Raw genomic sequence first — 17,436 nt, forward strand, 5'->3', positions numbered from 1 at the left:
CTGTAGTCATTTAGGCAGGTTGCCTTCGTGTTCTTGGGCACAGTGGTCTGCTTGAAACATGTTGGTATTACAGACTCAATCAGGGACATGTTGAAAATGTCAGTGAAGAAACCTTCCAGATGGTCAGCACATGCCCGGAACACACGTCCTGGTAATCCGTCTGGCCCCGCAGCCTTGTGCATGTTGACCTGTTTGAAGGTCTTACTCACGTCGGCTACGGAGAGCTTGATCACACAGCCGTCCGGAACAGAGAGTTAGCTAAGTGTTCAGGATTAATTTTGTTTTATAATTTTTAGATACAATGTTTTTACTATTATAATTATCAAAAAGGCTGCTATTCTACTTGGAATGAGAAAAAAAAAACTTGGAAGGAAAACATTTGGCAACGACAGACTTCGATCTTGTCTCTGTAACATCATTTGTTGTTTAGCTCCAGGGAAAAGGCTTCCGATTCGCTAGCACAGCCTCAGGTTATTCATAAAACCAATATGATATTTAAATTGGTTATTCATAAAACCAATATGATATTTAAATTGGTTATTCATAAAACCAATATGATATTTAAATAGGTTATTCATAAAACCAATATGATATTTAAATTGGTTATTCATAAAACCAATATGATATTTAAATAGGTTATTCATAAAACCAATATGATATTTAAATTGGTTATTCATAAAACCAATATGATATTTAAATTGGTTATTCATAAAACCAATATGATATTTAAATAGGTTATTCATAAAACCAATATGATATTTAAATTGGTTATTCATAAAACCAATATGATATTTAAATTGGTTATTCATAAAACCAATATGATATTTAAATTGGTTATTCATAAAATCGATATGATATTGATATCAGCTTGAAAAAAATGTAGCTGACATTGATATAGAGTTTCCATATCGGTGCCCATCACTATTAATCAAATCAAATGTTATTGGTCACAAACACATATTTAGCAGATGTTATTGCGGATGTAGTGAAATGCTTGTGTTCCTAGTTCCAACAGTTCAGTAGTATCCAACAATTCACAACAATACACACATCTAAAAAAAAAAGAATGGAAATAAGAAATATATGAATATTATAATTAGCAATGTCAGAGTGGCATTGACTAAAATACAGTAGAATAGAATACAGTATATACATATGAGACGAGTAAAGCAGAATATAAACATTATTCAAGTGACTAGTGTTCCATTATTAAAGTGGCCAGTGATTCCATGAATATGTATATAGGGCAGCAGCCTCTAAGGTACAGGGTTGAGTAACCGGGTGGTAGCTGGCTAGTGATGGCTATTTAACAGTCTGATGGTCTATGTAGCGGGCATAGATAATAGTAACAATAGATTCAGTATGTGTATTATGTTTACTGTACAGCCATCATTAATCATTTTACTATGTCTTTCTATTCATACAGTCTGAGTAAGCCCATATTCAGGAGCAGAGTACAGAACATCGTCTCTCCGGAAAGGTGGGTATCTGTATTTTACTGTACCATCGTTCACTATTTTGGCTGGCTACCCAAACTACATGCTCCTGGCCAAACTCTAAGCCACGCCCATGGACGTTCGTTTCTTCACCGCAATGAATCTGGCTCTGAGTACGTCCGCTACGATTTCTCTAACAAAAACACATTTGAACTTTTTTAAATTAGTGGAATTTCCATGTCGTTTTTTCATCCACGTGGTTTAACCCATGGATGTAAACATGAGGTTGGTGGAAAACTGATTTGGGGGGGTTGGTAATTAGGTAGGGGTGTGTCCTCCAGTGGCTGTGGGCTTTAGTTATGTTAATTAAGACTATGTTAGAGGTTGTATGTGATTGATGTCTGTTTACAACAGATTACGTAATGTCAGGTAAAACATTACACAAGTTGTGATTTATGACTGCAGATGTCAAATTACACATATGTAATGTTGATATTATTATTAAACCAGATTTGGAATAGATCATTGAAGATCTATTACACGTATGAACATAATGACATCCCCTGATGCTGCAGACATCAGTTTTGTAAGAATATGTTTGTGATGTTTGATGAGCAACGATTCATCACAAACACAATCCATTCTCATTTTGGTCAGTGAAGATTACATTAGCGACTTATTCCTGTCAGTGATCACATGACAAGTCTTAATAATGCTACAAGGCTACCTGTTACCAGCATGTAAATATATCACGTTATCCCCAAAGTGTTGGAGAGTAAGTTGAAGAGGGCATGGGGTTGAGAGGATGGGATACTTTTCACTCATTGGGTACAATAGATCCCACCTCTCCCCCAACACAAGGACACAGACCAACTACAAATGCCATCTCCATCCAACAACAGCCAGCCCAGACCCAACCCCTTCCCCTTCCCAACACAAGGAAACATACAAACAGTTAACTATTCCACCAGACCCAACCCCTTCCCCTTCCCCAACAAAAGGAAACATACAAACAGTTAACTATTCCACCAGACCCAACCCCTTCCCCTTCCCCAACACAAGGACACAGACAAACAGTTAACTATTCCACCAGACCCAACCCCTTCCCCTTCCCCAACACAAGGAAACATACAAACAGTTAACTATTCCACTAGACCCTTCCCCTTCCCCTTCCCCAACACAAGGACACAGACAAACAGTTAACTATTCCACCAGACCCTTCCCCTTCCCCAACACAAGGACACAGACAAACAGTTAACTATTCCACCAGACCCAACCCCTTCCCCTACACAAGGACACAGACAAACAGTTAACTATTCCACCAGACCCAACCCCTTCCCCTTCCCCAACACAAGGACACAGACAAACAGTTAACTATTCCACCAGACCCAACCCCTTCCCCAACACAAGGAAACAGACAAACAGTTAACTATTCCGCCAGACCCAACCCCTTCCCCAACACAAGGACACAGACAAACAGTTAACTATTCCACCAGACCCAACCCCTTCCCCAACACAAGGACACAGACAAACAGTTAACTATTCCACCAGACCAGCCATCAAACCGCAGACTCCAATCTCAAGCAGACAAAATAAATTTATCAACAGACAAGCAAAAACTCAAAACAGGAAGTACTAGCGATGCGCTCAATACGGAAGTGTGACGATGAAGCAGACACTAAGTTTCAGGACTGTTTTTCTAGCACCGATTGGAATATGCATCGACGACGTAGTCCCCACAGTGACTGTACGTACATATACTAACATATCCTAAACGAAAGCCATGAATTACAGGCAACATCTGCACTGAGCTAAAGGCTAGAGCTGCCGCTTTCAAGGAGCAGAACACAAATGCAGACACCTATAAGAAGCCTCACGAAGCCCTCCAACGAACCATCAAACAGGCAAAGCATCAATACAGGATTAAGATTGAATCCTACTACACCGTCAGATGTGGCAGGGCTTGCTAACTATTACGGATTACAAAGGGAAACCCAGCCGCAAGCTGCACCAGTGACGCAAGCCTACCAGATGAGCTAAATGCCTTCATGCTCGCGTCGAGGCAAGCAACACTGAACCATGCATGAGAGCACCAGCTGTTCCCGGACGACTGTGTGATCACACTCTCCGTAGCCATTGTGAGTAAGACCTTTAAACAGGTTAACATTCACAAGGCTGCAGGGCCGGGATGGATTACCACGACGTGTACTCAGAGCATGCGCTGACCAGCTAGCAAGTATCTTCACTGACATTTTCAACCTCTCCCTTGCCCAGTCTGTAATATCCAGATGTTTCAAGCAGACCACCATAATCCCCGTACCCTAAAACGCCAAGTTAACCTGTCTGTCGTTCTGCTCCTGAGCAAGGCAGTTAACCCACTGTTCCCCGGGTGCCGATGATGTGGATGTTGATTAACTTCTCTAGGGTAGGGGGCAGCATTCGGAATTTTGGATGAAAAGCATGCCCAAATAAAACTGCCAGCTACTCATCCCCAGAAGATAAGATATGCATATTATTAGTAGATTGGGATAGAAAACACTCTGAAGTTTCTAAAACTTTTTTAATCATGTCTGTGAGTATAACATAACTTATTTAGCAGGCGAAACCCCGAGGACAAACCATTCAGAATTCTTTTTTTGAGGTCACTCTCTTTACAATGAGTTTTCATTGGGGAACCAGATTTCTAAGGGACCTGCTTGCAGTTCCTACCGCTTCCACTGGATGTCAGCAGTCTTGAGAAATTGGTTGAGGTTATTCCTTTGTGTAATGAAGAAGTACGGCCATCTTGAACGAGAGTCACTTGAAGTGTCCTGTTAGATAGAAGCACGTGACCAGAAAGCTAGCTATTGTTGGTTTTAATCCTGTATTGAACACAGATCATCCCGTCTTCAATTTTATCGATTATTAACGTTAAAAAATACCTAAAGTTGTATTACAAAAGTATTTTGACATTTTTGGGGATATTTTGTAGTCACGTTTGAGCAAGTTGGAACCGGTGTTTTTCTGGATTAAACGCTCCAAATAAATGGACATTTTGGATATATATCGACGGAATAAATCGAACAAAAGGACAATTTGTGATGTTTATGAGACATATTGGAGTGCCAACAATGGAAGCTCGTCAAAGGTAAGGCATGAATTATATTTTTATTTCTGCGTTTTGTGTCGCGCCTGCAGGGTTGAAATATGCTTCTCTGTCTTTGTTTACTATTGTGCTATCCTCAGATAATAGCATCGTTTGCTTTCACCGAAAAGCCTTTTTGAATTCTGACATGTTGGCTGAATTCACAACCAGTGTAGCTTTAATTTGGTATCTTTCATGTGTGATTTAATGAAAGTTCGATTTTTATAGTATTTTTCATAGTAATTAATTTGCATTTGGCGCTCTGCATTTTCTCTGGCTTTTTGCCAAGTGAGACAGTAGCGTCCCTCCTAAACTCAGATTTTTGTATATAAATATGAACTTTAACGAACAAAACATATATGTATTGTGTAACATGAAGTCCTATGAGTGTCATCTGATGAAGATCATCAAAGGTTAGTGATTAATTTTATCTCTATTTCTGCTTTTTGTTACTCCTGCGCTACCGTCCCACATACCCTAGAGAGGTTTTAACTAATGAATTGCATTTTATTCTCCCAGGCTATTGTACAATCAGCCCAGTGTCTTGGTGGGGTGAGTAGTGTTGTTATCTTATGTTAGTTACATATCATTGTTATCTTCCACATCAGCGTGTAGCCTAGTATACCACACGTCTTTTCATGGACCTTAAATTGCAAAACTATTGAGATAATAATCAGTACAACACAGTCAGGCTTGATCTGTATATCTGTAAACATTGAGGTAATAATCAGTACAACACAGTCAGGCTTGATCTGTATATCTGTAAACATTGAGGTAATAATCAGTACAACACAGTCAGGCTTGATCTGTATATCTGTAAACATTGAGGTAATAATCAGTACAACACAGTCAGGCTTGATCTGTATATCTGTAAACATTGAGGTAATAATCAGTACAATACAGTCAGGCTTGATCTGTATATCTGTAAACATTGAGGTAATAATCAGTACAATACAGTCAGGCTTGATCTGTATATCTGTAAACATTGAGGTAATAATCAGTACAACACAGTCAGGCTTGATCTTGTTTTGTTTCTTTAGTCGTACTGATGTGATGGCAGTCACCCCATGGTTGGCACCCATCGTCTGGCAAGGAACCTTTGACCCTGACCTCGTCGACATAATCTACAAGTCCATGAACCTCACCATAGCAACCACAGTGTTTGCCGTTGGAAAGTGAGTAGCCTACAACTTTTCCCAAATGTTCAAAAGGGAAGTTAAACTATCAATACTTTTACAACATTGAAACTACACTGAGTGTACCAAACATTATGAACACGTGCTTTCTCCATAACAGACTGACCAGGTGAATCCAGGTGGAAGCTATGATCACTTATTGATGTCACTTGTTAAATCCACTTCAATCAGTTGTAGACAAAGGGGAGGAGACAGGTTAAAGAAGGATTGTTATTAAGCCTCGACACATTTAAGACATGGATTGTGTATGTGTGCTATTCCAATGGTGAATGGGCAAGACAAAATATTTAAGTTTCTTTGAACAGGGTATGGTAGTAGGCGCCCAGAACAGGTTTGTGTCAAGAACTGCAATATGTCCTATACAGTCCTATGAGAATGACCATACAGTTACAGAGGGTTGCTGGCATCAGAATCTCAGGTGCCTGATACTGCCGTTGTGCCCTTGAGCAAGGCATCTTAAACCCTTATGTTATGTACAGGTAACTGACAAAATAATGGAAAGCACTAGTGAATGAGGGATACAAAGTATATTGAATGAAGGTGCTTCCACACAGGTGTGGATTCTGAGTTAATTAAGCAATTAGCCAACCATTATGCTAACGGTCATGTATAAAAACGCTGGGCAATTTTGCTACCACAGCTATGCCCCCAGAACAACAATGCCCCCATCCACAGGGCACAAGTGGTCACTATATGGTTTGATGAGCATGAAAACGATGTAAACCATATGACATGGCCATCTCAGTCACCAGATCTCAATCCAAATGAAGCGGTGCCTGAGATGGCGTTTTCTACCACCATCAACAAAACTCCAAATTATGACGAATGGTGTTGCATCCCTCCTATAGAGTTTCAGACACTTGTAGAATCTTTGCTAAGGTGCATTAGAGCTGTTCTGGTGGCTCGTGGTGGCCCAACACTCTGTTCAGACACTTGTAGAATCTTTGCAGAGGTGCATTAGAGCTGTTCTGGTGGCTCGTGGTGGCCCAACACTCTGTTCAGACACTTGTAGAATCTTTGCAGAGGTGCATTAGAGCTGTTCTGGTGGCTCGTGGTGGCCCAACACTCTGTTCAGACACTTTAACAAATTAGCAAAATCATCCTCGATGACACTTGTGGCTGCAGCCGCTGCACACTACAACAAAAGCTAGCTAGACCCTGGGGAAATTAGGTTACTGCTCTTCGCACTCAGGAGTGACGTGTCTAGGCCTTTAAGAAGACAGAAGTTAGATTTTGTGACTAGTTGATTAACTGTCACTCCAAAATTTTGCCACAATACAGTTGCCTTCTGTCTTGCTTCTGAGGGCCTAGTCAATGGCTGACTTAGCTAGCTAGATTTCTCTACCTGGAGACCACCCTAAAAAATCATGATTGGATCTTTTTTTTCTCCTTCAGTGTTAACCCTTCCCCTTCGTTACCTTTCCTATAAATATACAGTACCAGTCAAAAGTTTGGACACACCCACTCATTCAAGGGTTTTTCTTTATTTATACTAAGCTGTCATCAAGGTGAAGGGTGGCTACTTTGAAGAATTTCAAATATAAAATATATTTTGATTTGTTTAACACTTTTTGGTTACTACATGATTCCATATGTGTTTTTTCATAGTTTTGATGTCTTCACTATTATTCTACAACATAGAAAAGAGTTAAAATTATAGAAAAACCCTTGAATGAGTAGGTGTGTCCAGACTTTTGACTGGTACTGTATGTTTTTGGTTGTTGTAGTTTTTCCCCCATTTGTTTAGACTTTGTCTCATCGCTGCTACTCCTTAATGGGCAGAGGCGAAGGTCCCATGACGTGCTCCGAAACATGACCCGCCTAGCCGCAGTACTTCTTAACACACTGGCAGCAATGTTGTGGAGGAAACACCGTTCGACTGATGACCGAAGTCAGCTTGCAGGTGCCCGGTCCGCCACAAGTAGTTGCTAGAGTGTGATAAGCCTAGGAAAAGCCCAGACCAAACCCTCCCCTAACCCGGACGGCCAATTGTGCGCTACCCTATGTGGCTCCTGGTTACGGCAGATAAAACATGTAACCCCAGGCAACAGTGCCTTAGACCACTTCGCCACTTAGAACTGAACCCTTTTCAATACGAACTGAAGAGATTTCATCAGAATATCATTTAAAATTATAGAAGACATTCAATAACATTTTAAATGATTTTTTTTTTTTGTATTTTTAATAAAGGTGTAGAAGGCCCTTAACAGGATGGGTGTCCCTCCCCCGCGGGACGGTTGAGCTAACGTGCGCTAATGTGATTAGCATGACATTGTAAGTAACAGGAACATTTCCCAGGACATGGACATGTCTTATATTGGCATAACACTTAAATTCTTGTTAATCTAACTACATTGTCCAATTTACAGTAGATATTACAGTAGTTTGAGGAGAGTGCACAACAATAACAAAAATGTATCACGGCAACTGGTTTGATACATTCACCTCTGAAGGTAAATAATGTACTTACATTCAGTATTCTGGCTCTGATTTGTCATCCTGAGGGTCCCAGAGATAAAAATGTAGCATAGTTTTGTTTGATAAAATCCATTTTTATATTCAAAGTAGGAACTGGGTTGACAGTTTGACCTCCCTGCTGTCTCTGGCTCCCATCTAGATGTGTGATTCGTGCATTTTATTTTCTGTAGGGAAGCTAATTATCCATCATTTATGACATTACTGGGAGTGTGTAAACTAAACATTTTTATTACCATATCATTTGTGTATGTTCTCTACAGTTATGTACTTGAACATGTATCAATTTAACAATTTGGCACATTTGGGCAGATTTTATACAATCAATTTATCAATCAATCAATCAAATGTATTTATAAAGCCCTTCGTACATCAGCTGATGTCACAAAGTGCTGTACAGAAACCCAGCCTAAAACCCCAAACAGCAAGCAATGCAGGTGTAGAAGCACGGTGGCTAGGAAAAACTCCCATGAAAGGCCGGAACCTAGGAAGAAACCTAGAGAGGAACCAGGCTATGAGGGGTGGCCAGTCCTCTTCTGGCTGTGCCCGGTGGAGATTTTAACAGAAAATGGCCAACATGTTCAAATGTTCATAGATGACCAGCAGGGTCAAATAATAATAATCACAGTAGTTGTCGAGGGTGCAGCAGGTCAGCACCTCAGGAGTAAATGTCAGTTGGCTTTTCATAGCCGATCATTCAGAGTATCTCTACCGCGCCTGCGGTCTCTAGAGAGTAGAAAACAGCAGGTCTGGGACAGGTAGCACGTCGAACAGGTCAGGGTTCCATAGCCGCAGGCAGACCATTTGAAACTGCCATCCAAGCGCGAGAGAGCGAGAGACAGAGACAGAGAGACAGAGACAGAGAGAATACTTAAATTCACACAGGACACCGGATAAGACAGAAGAAATACTCCAGATACAACAGACTGACCTTAGCCCCCCTACACAAACTACTGCAGCATAAATACTGGAGGCTGAGACAGGCGGGGTCAGGAGACACTGTGGCTCCATCCGACGATACCCCCGGACAGGGCCAAACAGGCAGGATATAACCCCATCCACTTTGCCAAAGCACAGCCCCCACACCACTAGAGGGATATCTTTAACCACCAACTTACTATCCTGAGACAAGGCCGAGTATAGCCCACAAAGATCTCCGCCACGGCACAACCCAAGGGGGGGGAGCCAACCCGGACAGGAAGATCACGTCAGTGACTTAACCCACTCAAGTGACTCACCCCTCCTAGGGACGGCATGGAAAAGCACCAGTAAGACAGTGACTCAGCCCCTGTAATAGGGTTTGAGGCAGAGAATCCCAGTGGAGAGAGGGGAACCGGCCAGGCAGAGATAGCAAGGCGGTTCGTTGCTCCAGAGCCTTTCCGTTCACCTCCACACTCCTGGGCCAGACTACACTCAATCATAGGATCTACTGAAGAGATGAGTCTTCAATATAGACTTAAAGGTCGAGACCAAGTCTGCATCTCTCAAAGGGACAGGCAAACCAATCCATAAAAATGTAGCTCTATAGGAGAAAGCCCTGCCTCCAGCTGTTTGCTTAGACATTCTAGGGACAGTAAGGAGGCCTGCGTCTTGTGACCGTAGCGTACGTGTAGGTATGTACGGCAGGACCAAATCGGAAAGATAGGTAGGAGCAAACCCATGTAATGCTTTGTAGGTTAGCAGTACAACCTTGTAACCAGCCCTAGTCTTAACAGGAAGCCAGTGTAGAGAGGCTAGCACTGGAGTAAAATGATATTTTTTGGGGGTTCTAGTCAAGATTCTAGCAGCCGTGTTTAGCACTAACTGAAGTTAATTTAGTGCTTTATCCGGGTAGCCAGATAGTAGAGCATTGCAGTAGTCTAACCTAGAAGTAACAAAAGCATGGATTCATTTTTCTGCATAATTTTTGGACAGAGAGTATCTGATTATTGAAATGTTACCTAGATGAAAAAAAAGCTGTCCTTGAAACAGTCTTGATATGTTCGTCAAAAGAGAGATCAGGGTCCAGAGTAACGCCAAGGTCCTTCACAGTTTTATTTGAGACGACTCTACAAACATCAAGATTAATTGTCAGATTGTCAGATTCAACAGACGATCTCTTTGTTTCTTGGGACCTAGAACTAGCATCTCGGTTTTGTGCGAGTTTAAAAGTCCAACATTTGCCGCCATCCACTTCCTAATGTCTGAAACACAGGCTTCCAGGGAGGGCAATTTTGGGGCTTCACCATATTTCATTGAAATGTACAGCTGTGTGTCATCCGCATAGCAGTGAAAGTTAACATTATGTTTCCGAATGACATCACCAAGAGGTAAAATATATAGTGAAAACAATAGTGGTCCTAAAACGGAGCCTTCAGGAACACGGAAATGTACAGTTGATTTGTCAGAGGACAAACCACCTACAGAGACAAACTGATATCTTCCCGAGAGATAAGATCTGAACCAGGTCAGATCTTGTCCGTGTAGACCAATTTGGGTTTCCAATCTCTCCAAAAGAACGTGTTAAGTGAATTATGTTATCAATGTTCATAAACTGAACTTCAATTAAACTGCTCAGTCTGCAACCCAGAATTTGTAAGATTATGGTTGAATGAAACAGAGTCCCAGCTAGCCAAAATGTTTATTCACGACGTCCTCCTCCGTTGTACAAAACATTTTATACTGGCTCCTTATGCACATACCTTCACACACAAACAGCAGGTATCCTACGCACATACTGTATCACTACCCAGCCGACAAAGATTAGGGAGACCGTGAGAAGTACTCCCTGCCCTCTCCCAAATCTCTCAGAGGCCCCTAGCCAGGTCGGCACCAAATTTTTCTCAGACATTGTGTTTAAGATATTATAAAGACATATTGTACAAATATATTGTTTTACCCTAATTCTGACTAAAACTACACACATCATTTATTATAATTTTACTGACTAAAACTACACATATCATTAATAATAATTTTATGATTCTAATCAATTTCATACAATTATTTCAGTTAGGTTTCAGGGTGGAATATTCTAATCATTAATTTAAACATATAAATTCCATTATCAGAATGTGTTTATCGATGGTATCAAAAGCAGCGCTAATGTCTAGGAGCACGAGGACAGATGCAGAGCCTCGGTCTTACGCTATTAAAAGGTCATTTACAACCTTCACAAGTGCAGTCTGAGTGCTATGATGGGGTCTAAAACCAGACTGAAGCGTTTCGTATACATTGTTTGTCTTCAGGAAGGCAGTGAGTTGCTGCGCAACAGCTTTTTCAAAAAAAAATTGAGAGGAATTCGAGATTCGATATAGGTCAATAGTTTTTTATATTTTCTGGGTCAAGGGTTGGCTTTTTCAAGAGAGGCTTTATTACTACCAGTTTTGGTGAGTTTGGGCAGATTTTTGTTCAACATAGGAGGGCCAAGCACAGGAAGCAGCTCTTTCAGTAGTTTAGTTGGAATAGGGTCCAGTATGCAGCTTGAAGGTTTAGAGGCCATGATTATTTTCATCAATGTGTCAGGACATATAGCATTAAAAAACTTCAGTGTCTCCCTTGATCCTAGGTCCTGGCAGTGTTGTGCAGACTCAGGACAACTGAACTTTGGAGGAATACGCAGATTTAAAGAGCAGTCCGTAATTTGCTTTCTAATGATCATGATCTTTTCGTCAAAGAAGTTCATGAATTTAAGTTTGCTGAAGTGAAAGCTATCCTCTATTGGTGAATGCTGATTTTTACAAAACTTTGAGACAGTATCAAATATACATTTTGGATTGTTCTTATTTTCCTCAATTAAGAAAATAGGATGATCGAGCAGCAGTGAGGGCTCTTCGATACTGCATGGTACTGTCTTTCCAAGCTAGTCGGAAGACTTCCAGTTTGGTGTAACGCCATTTCCGTTCCAATTTTCTGGAAGCTTGCTTTAGAGCTCGGTTATTTTACAACATTTTGAACAGTAATGCAATGGTTCATTGGATCAGTCTTAAACTTTGCAAATGTTTTATATTTAAATTGTTTATTTATTTAACCTGTATTTAGGTAGGCAAGTCAGTTAAGAACAAATTCTTATTTACAATGACGGCCTACACCGGACAAGCCCGAACAATGCTGGGCCAATTGTGCGCCGCCCTGTGGGACTCCCAATCACGGCCGGTTGTGATACAGCCTTAATTCGAACCAGGGTGTCTCCTGGCATCCTCCAAACTCAGAATCGTCCGTCGGACTGCCAGATGGTAAAGTGTGATTCATCACTACAGAGAACACTATTTTTATGCGCTACGCGCTTCAGCACTCAGCGATCCCGTCCTGTGAGCTTGAAAGTCACTGTAACGCTCTGGGCGTAGTGGGTGCGGAGTCAGGCGCAGGAGGCAGAAAGTTCAGGATAGCGTTTATTACGCACAGGGAAGAAATAGCCTACCGGCTTAAATAGCCCAACTAAACAGACAAAACAAACAGAAAAGGGAAAAGGGATTGGTGACAGCTAGTAGACCGGTGGTGACGACGACTGAACTCTTCAGTAAGGCCATTCTACTACCAATGTTCTCCTATTGAGATTGTATGGCTGTTCGTTCGATTTTATACACCTGTCAGCAACGGGTGTGGCTGAAATAGCCAAAACCACTAGTTTGAAGTGGTGTCCACATACTTTTGTATATATAGTGTAGCTCAGTATTTGTGTACATTTTGTTTAATCATTTTTGTTCATCTTTATCAATGGTGCCAATAGTTTCTTGGTCTTAACTTCTTTGGGCTGCAGGGGCAGTATTGAGTAGCCTGGATAAAAGGTGCCCATTTCAAATGGCCTCGTACTCAATTCTTGCTCGTACAATATGCATATTATTATTACTATTGGATAGAAAACACTCTCTAGTTTCTAAAACCGTTTGAATTATATCTGTGAGTAAAACAGAACTCATTTTGCAGCAAATTTCCTGACAGGAAGTGGAAAATCTGAAATCGATGCTCTGTTCTAGGGCCTGCCTATAAATGTGCTTGATATGTATTAGTATACATGCACCTCATACGCCTTCCACTAGATGTCAATAGGGAGTGAGAGAAGAAATGGAGTGTATAACTTGATCTGATGAAAGATACACATCTTGTGAATCCAGCCAACATGTCCGATTTTTTAAATGTTTTACAGCGAAAACACCACGTATATTTATGTTAGCTCACCACCAAATACAAAAAAGGACAGACATTTTTCACAGCACAGGTAGCATGCACAAAACCAATAACAGAAATACTCATCATAAACTTTGATGAAAGATACATGTTTTACATATAATTAAAGATACACTTGTTCTTAATGCAACCGCTGTGTCAGATTTTTAAAAAACTTTAGTAAAAAGCACACCAATAATCTGAGACGGCGCTCAGATTTAACAAAATTTCTGTCAACAGAAATACGAAATTACATCATAAATATTCCCTTACCTTTGATTATCTTCATCAGAATGCAATGCCAGGAATCCTAGTTCGACAATAAATCGTTGTTTAGTTCGATAATGTCCATTACTTATGTCCAATTAGCAACTTAGTTCACATGTCCAAACACTGGCGCCGGTCCAGGCGAACTCGGACGAAAACTTCAAAAAGTTATATTCCAGGTTGAATAAACTGGTCAAATTAAGTAGAGAATCAATCTTCAGGATGTTGTTATCATATATATCCAATAACGTTCCAACCGGAGCATTTCTTCATGTCTGTATAAGTAATGGCATACATGACCATTCCATGACTAGCGCGCATGACCAGGAACTAGCATTCTGCCAGACCACTGACTCAAATAACTCCCATCCGGCCCCACATCACACTAGAGGCTTCATTCCACGTTCTACTGACTGTTGACACCTAGTGGAAGGCGTAGGAAGTGCAAACATATCCATATATTACAAGGAATTGAATAGGCGATGACTTTCACATCGACCCTTCTCAGAATTCTCACTTCCTGTTTGGAAGTTTACCTGCCATATGAGTTCTGTTATACTCACAGACATAATTCAAACAGTTTTAGAAACTTCAGAGGGTTTTCTATCCAATAGTAATAATACTATGCATATATTATCATCTGGGACAGAGTAGGAGGGAGTTCACTATGGGCACCAATTCATCCAAAAGTGAAAATGCTGCCCCCTATCCCAAACAGGATATTATTAAGAGGCGGATTCTAAATGAACTTGCAGATCAATAAACTGGCCCTGTAGATATAATTACATTTAGAGGATTAGAAGATTCTAAGTTAATATCTAAGGGGCATTTTTCGTTAGGGCAAATCTGGTCTGTGATATTGATTTAAAAATATAAAACCTTACATAGGGTCTTTTATATAATTATAATGCAGAGTTAATAATAATAATATATTTTTATTTATTTAACCAGGCAAGTCAGTTCAGAACAAATTCTTATTTACAATGACAGCCTAGGAACAGTGGGTTAACTGCCTTGTTCAGGGGCAGAATGACAGATTTTTACCTTGTCAACTCGGGGATTTGATCTAGAAACCTTTCAGTTACTGGCCCAACACTCTAACCACTAGGCTACCTGCTACCCCAATAATAATCGTTAGATAACAGATCGGCTCTCGGAACTCAATAAGAGTTCTATCTTCAATATAATCTTTAATTCAGAAGGTTAAACAGGTTTAAGTCCTGAAGTAGGTTACAATAATCCATGCCTTCTGGGAATGTTAACATGATTAAATTGGTCAAAACAGTCAAAACATTTCTTTATTAAAGACTATCAGAATGAATGTTGGTCCTTATTTATTCTGATCCAAAGCCATGAATGAGTGGGTCACTCAGCTTTATGCTGACAAATCCTCGCTGGACTCTTTCCTTCCGTTTCTTCTTCACATCAGCAAAGAAGGACTCCGTGTTTCAGAAACTCAAATTATATAGAGGGGCTATCACTATTTCACACGGTGGTAAATAAAGCCAGATCGCTATTTTGAATGATTTATTTCTGTTTTTAGAGAGAAACCAAAAGCCCCACCATGTCTATTTTTCGAAAATCGTCAGTCCACATGTCAAGTGTAATTCCCCCATTGTATTTACCGTCGTTCTCTCTTAACTCCAGAACCACCGACAGTTGTTCTTGTTATTTCCTGACGCAGGACTCTACTGCCAGAGAACAGAGACTCTCAGACTGAAAACACCTCCATTCATTTACAAGAAGACAGTCAATTTGTGCAACAGTTTAGACTACTGATAGATCAGCATTCTAACACCCCCCTTGTGTCAGTATGGTGCAATGACTGAATGACCCCATCTACCACTAACGGTCGCGGCATAACTTTAAAAGGAAGAACCACTGTAGGTCATAAAAGCTCAGGATTCTGTCCCACTAAAAAGGATGCAGTCGGAGGGTTTCTGGCATCAGAATCTCAGGTGCCACCAACTGCCGTTGTGTCCTTGGGCGAGGAACTTAATCATCGTTCTCTTTTGTGTGTCTTAAATTCTGACAGATACGTTCGCTTTCTCCGAGATTTCCTGGAGACAGCAGAGAAGCACTTCATGGTCGACTTCAGAGTGCGCTACTATGTTTTCACAGATCGTCCCGACGATGTTCCATCAGTCAACATGTCCCAGGGGAGACATTTGAGTGTGATCCAGGTCCCAGGTTCAAACCGCTGGCAGGAGATATCAGCCCGGAGGATGGAGATCATCCAGACAGCCATCGAACGTCAGATCAGCAGGGAGGCCGACTACATATTCTGTCTGGACGTGGACAGCAAGTTCCACGCTCGCTGGGGGGCCGAGTCTCTGGGCAGGCTGGTTGCTGTGATTCACCCATGGTTTTACCAGGCGACCCGTGACCACTTCACATACGAACGGCGTCCAGCCTCGACAGCCTACATCCCCATGGATGAGGGAGACTACTACTACGCCGGGGCTGTGTTCGGAGGGTTCGTGGAGGATGTGTACACACTAACAAAGGTATGTCGTAACCAGCTTGAAGAGGACGCGAGGAATTCCATCGAGGCTGCCTGGCAGGAGGAGAGTCACCTCAACAGGTACCTGCTTTACAACAAGCCCAGCAAGCTGTTGTCTCCAGAGTACCAGTGGGACGACACGAAGACCAAAACCAAAGAGGTCAAAGTAATTCGCTTCTCTACTGTCATTAAAAACTATGCTGAAATTCGTCCCAATGTATAGGACTAGGAATTGGATATTCGACTGGCAGAAGAAAAACTTAATTGGTTATGGTTAGGTTAAGTTTGGGTATAGCTTCACTGAGGTTTGGGTTTAGGTTAGGGAAAGGCATAAGGTTAGGTTAGGGAAAGGCATAAGGTTAGGTTAGGGAAAGGCATAAGGTTAGGTTAGGGAAAGGCATAAGGTTAGGTTAGGGAAAGGCATGGTGAAATATTTACACTGACATAAAATGTACTGTATATCAGTCACTGCTGTAGTTTGGGGATCATAACGTTCTCCACTTAGAGGAAAATATAATTGTTTCATCCTGTATTCTGTAGCCTATCTACTGTGTATGTTGATTACTGGGAACAATCTCAATAAATATGTCTAATAAAATATTACGATTATTATTATATTTTTCTTTAAAATAAAGTTTTAACCTCTTTCAGAATGTTTGTGTTATTTCACTACTTGTTATGTTTTCTAAAGTCTAACTAAAAACTACATCTATCCATGTGACAACCATATGCGGTGTATGAGTAACAAACCAGTGGTTTAGTAGAGAGATGGAGAAATAGGGAATATTGCACCGGTTCCATCTATAGATGTGTAGATCAGACAAGACCCAGTGGTTGACTGAATTTCTGTTAAGAATAACATTGGCAGAAGGTCAACGTGGAGCTGGCATTCCAGTCCAGAAACAACCTCTGACCACTAGACATATACTGTAAACAGTATGAACACAAACATGAAAACAAACATGAAAACAAACATGAAAACAAACATGAAAACAAACATGAAAACAAAGAAAAATACCCCTTTAAAAAGGTATTATGGAGGATTCACTTCCTTGTGTAAAAGCATCCTGCCAATGTCAAGGCAAAAGGGGAAATCCTTCAATTCAAGTTGTACCATCTAATCAATGTTATGTAAGATATAATCAATGTTATGTAAGGGATAATCCATGTTATGTAAGGGATAATCAATGTTATGTAAGAGATAATCCATGTTATGTAAGGGATAATCAATGTTATGTAAGGGATAACCAATGTTATGTAAGAGATAATCAATGTTATGTAAGGGATAAT

General features: G+C 40.7%; 1 protein-coding gene across 2 annotated transcripts in view; it reads left to right on the plus strand.

Moving 5' to 3' along the window:
- Nucleotides 1-16,793, plus strand: part of LOC139533466 (globoside alpha-1,3-N-acetylgalactosaminyltransferase 1-like) — a 72,010-nt gene extending 55,217 nt beyond the window's left edge. For both annotated transcript variants that reach the window (XM_071331504.1, XM_071331505.1), the window contains 4 exons: nt 1,427-1,480; nt 5,080-5,112; nt 5,601-5,735; nt 15,679-16,793. In XM_071331504.1, the coding sequence (XP_071187605.1) occupies nt 1,427-1,480; nt 5,080-5,112; nt 5,601-5,735; nt 15,679-16,369 (913 nt within the window). In that variant the 3' untranslated portion in view covers nt 16,370-16,793. The remainder of the gene's footprint in view (nt 1-1,426; nt 1,481-5,079; nt 5,113-5,600; nt 5,736-15,678) is intronic.
- The last annotated feature ends 643 nt before the right edge of the window (nt 16,794-17,436 follow it).

This window comes from Salvelinus alpinus, chromosome 11 (assembly GCF_045679555.1).
Source record: "Salvelinus alpinus chromosome 11, SLU_Salpinus.1, whole genome shotgun sequence".
In the NCBI taxonomy this organism is placed as follows: domain Eukaryota; kingdom Metazoa; phylum Chordata; class Actinopteri; order Salmoniformes; family Salmonidae; genus Salvelinus; species Salvelinus alpinus.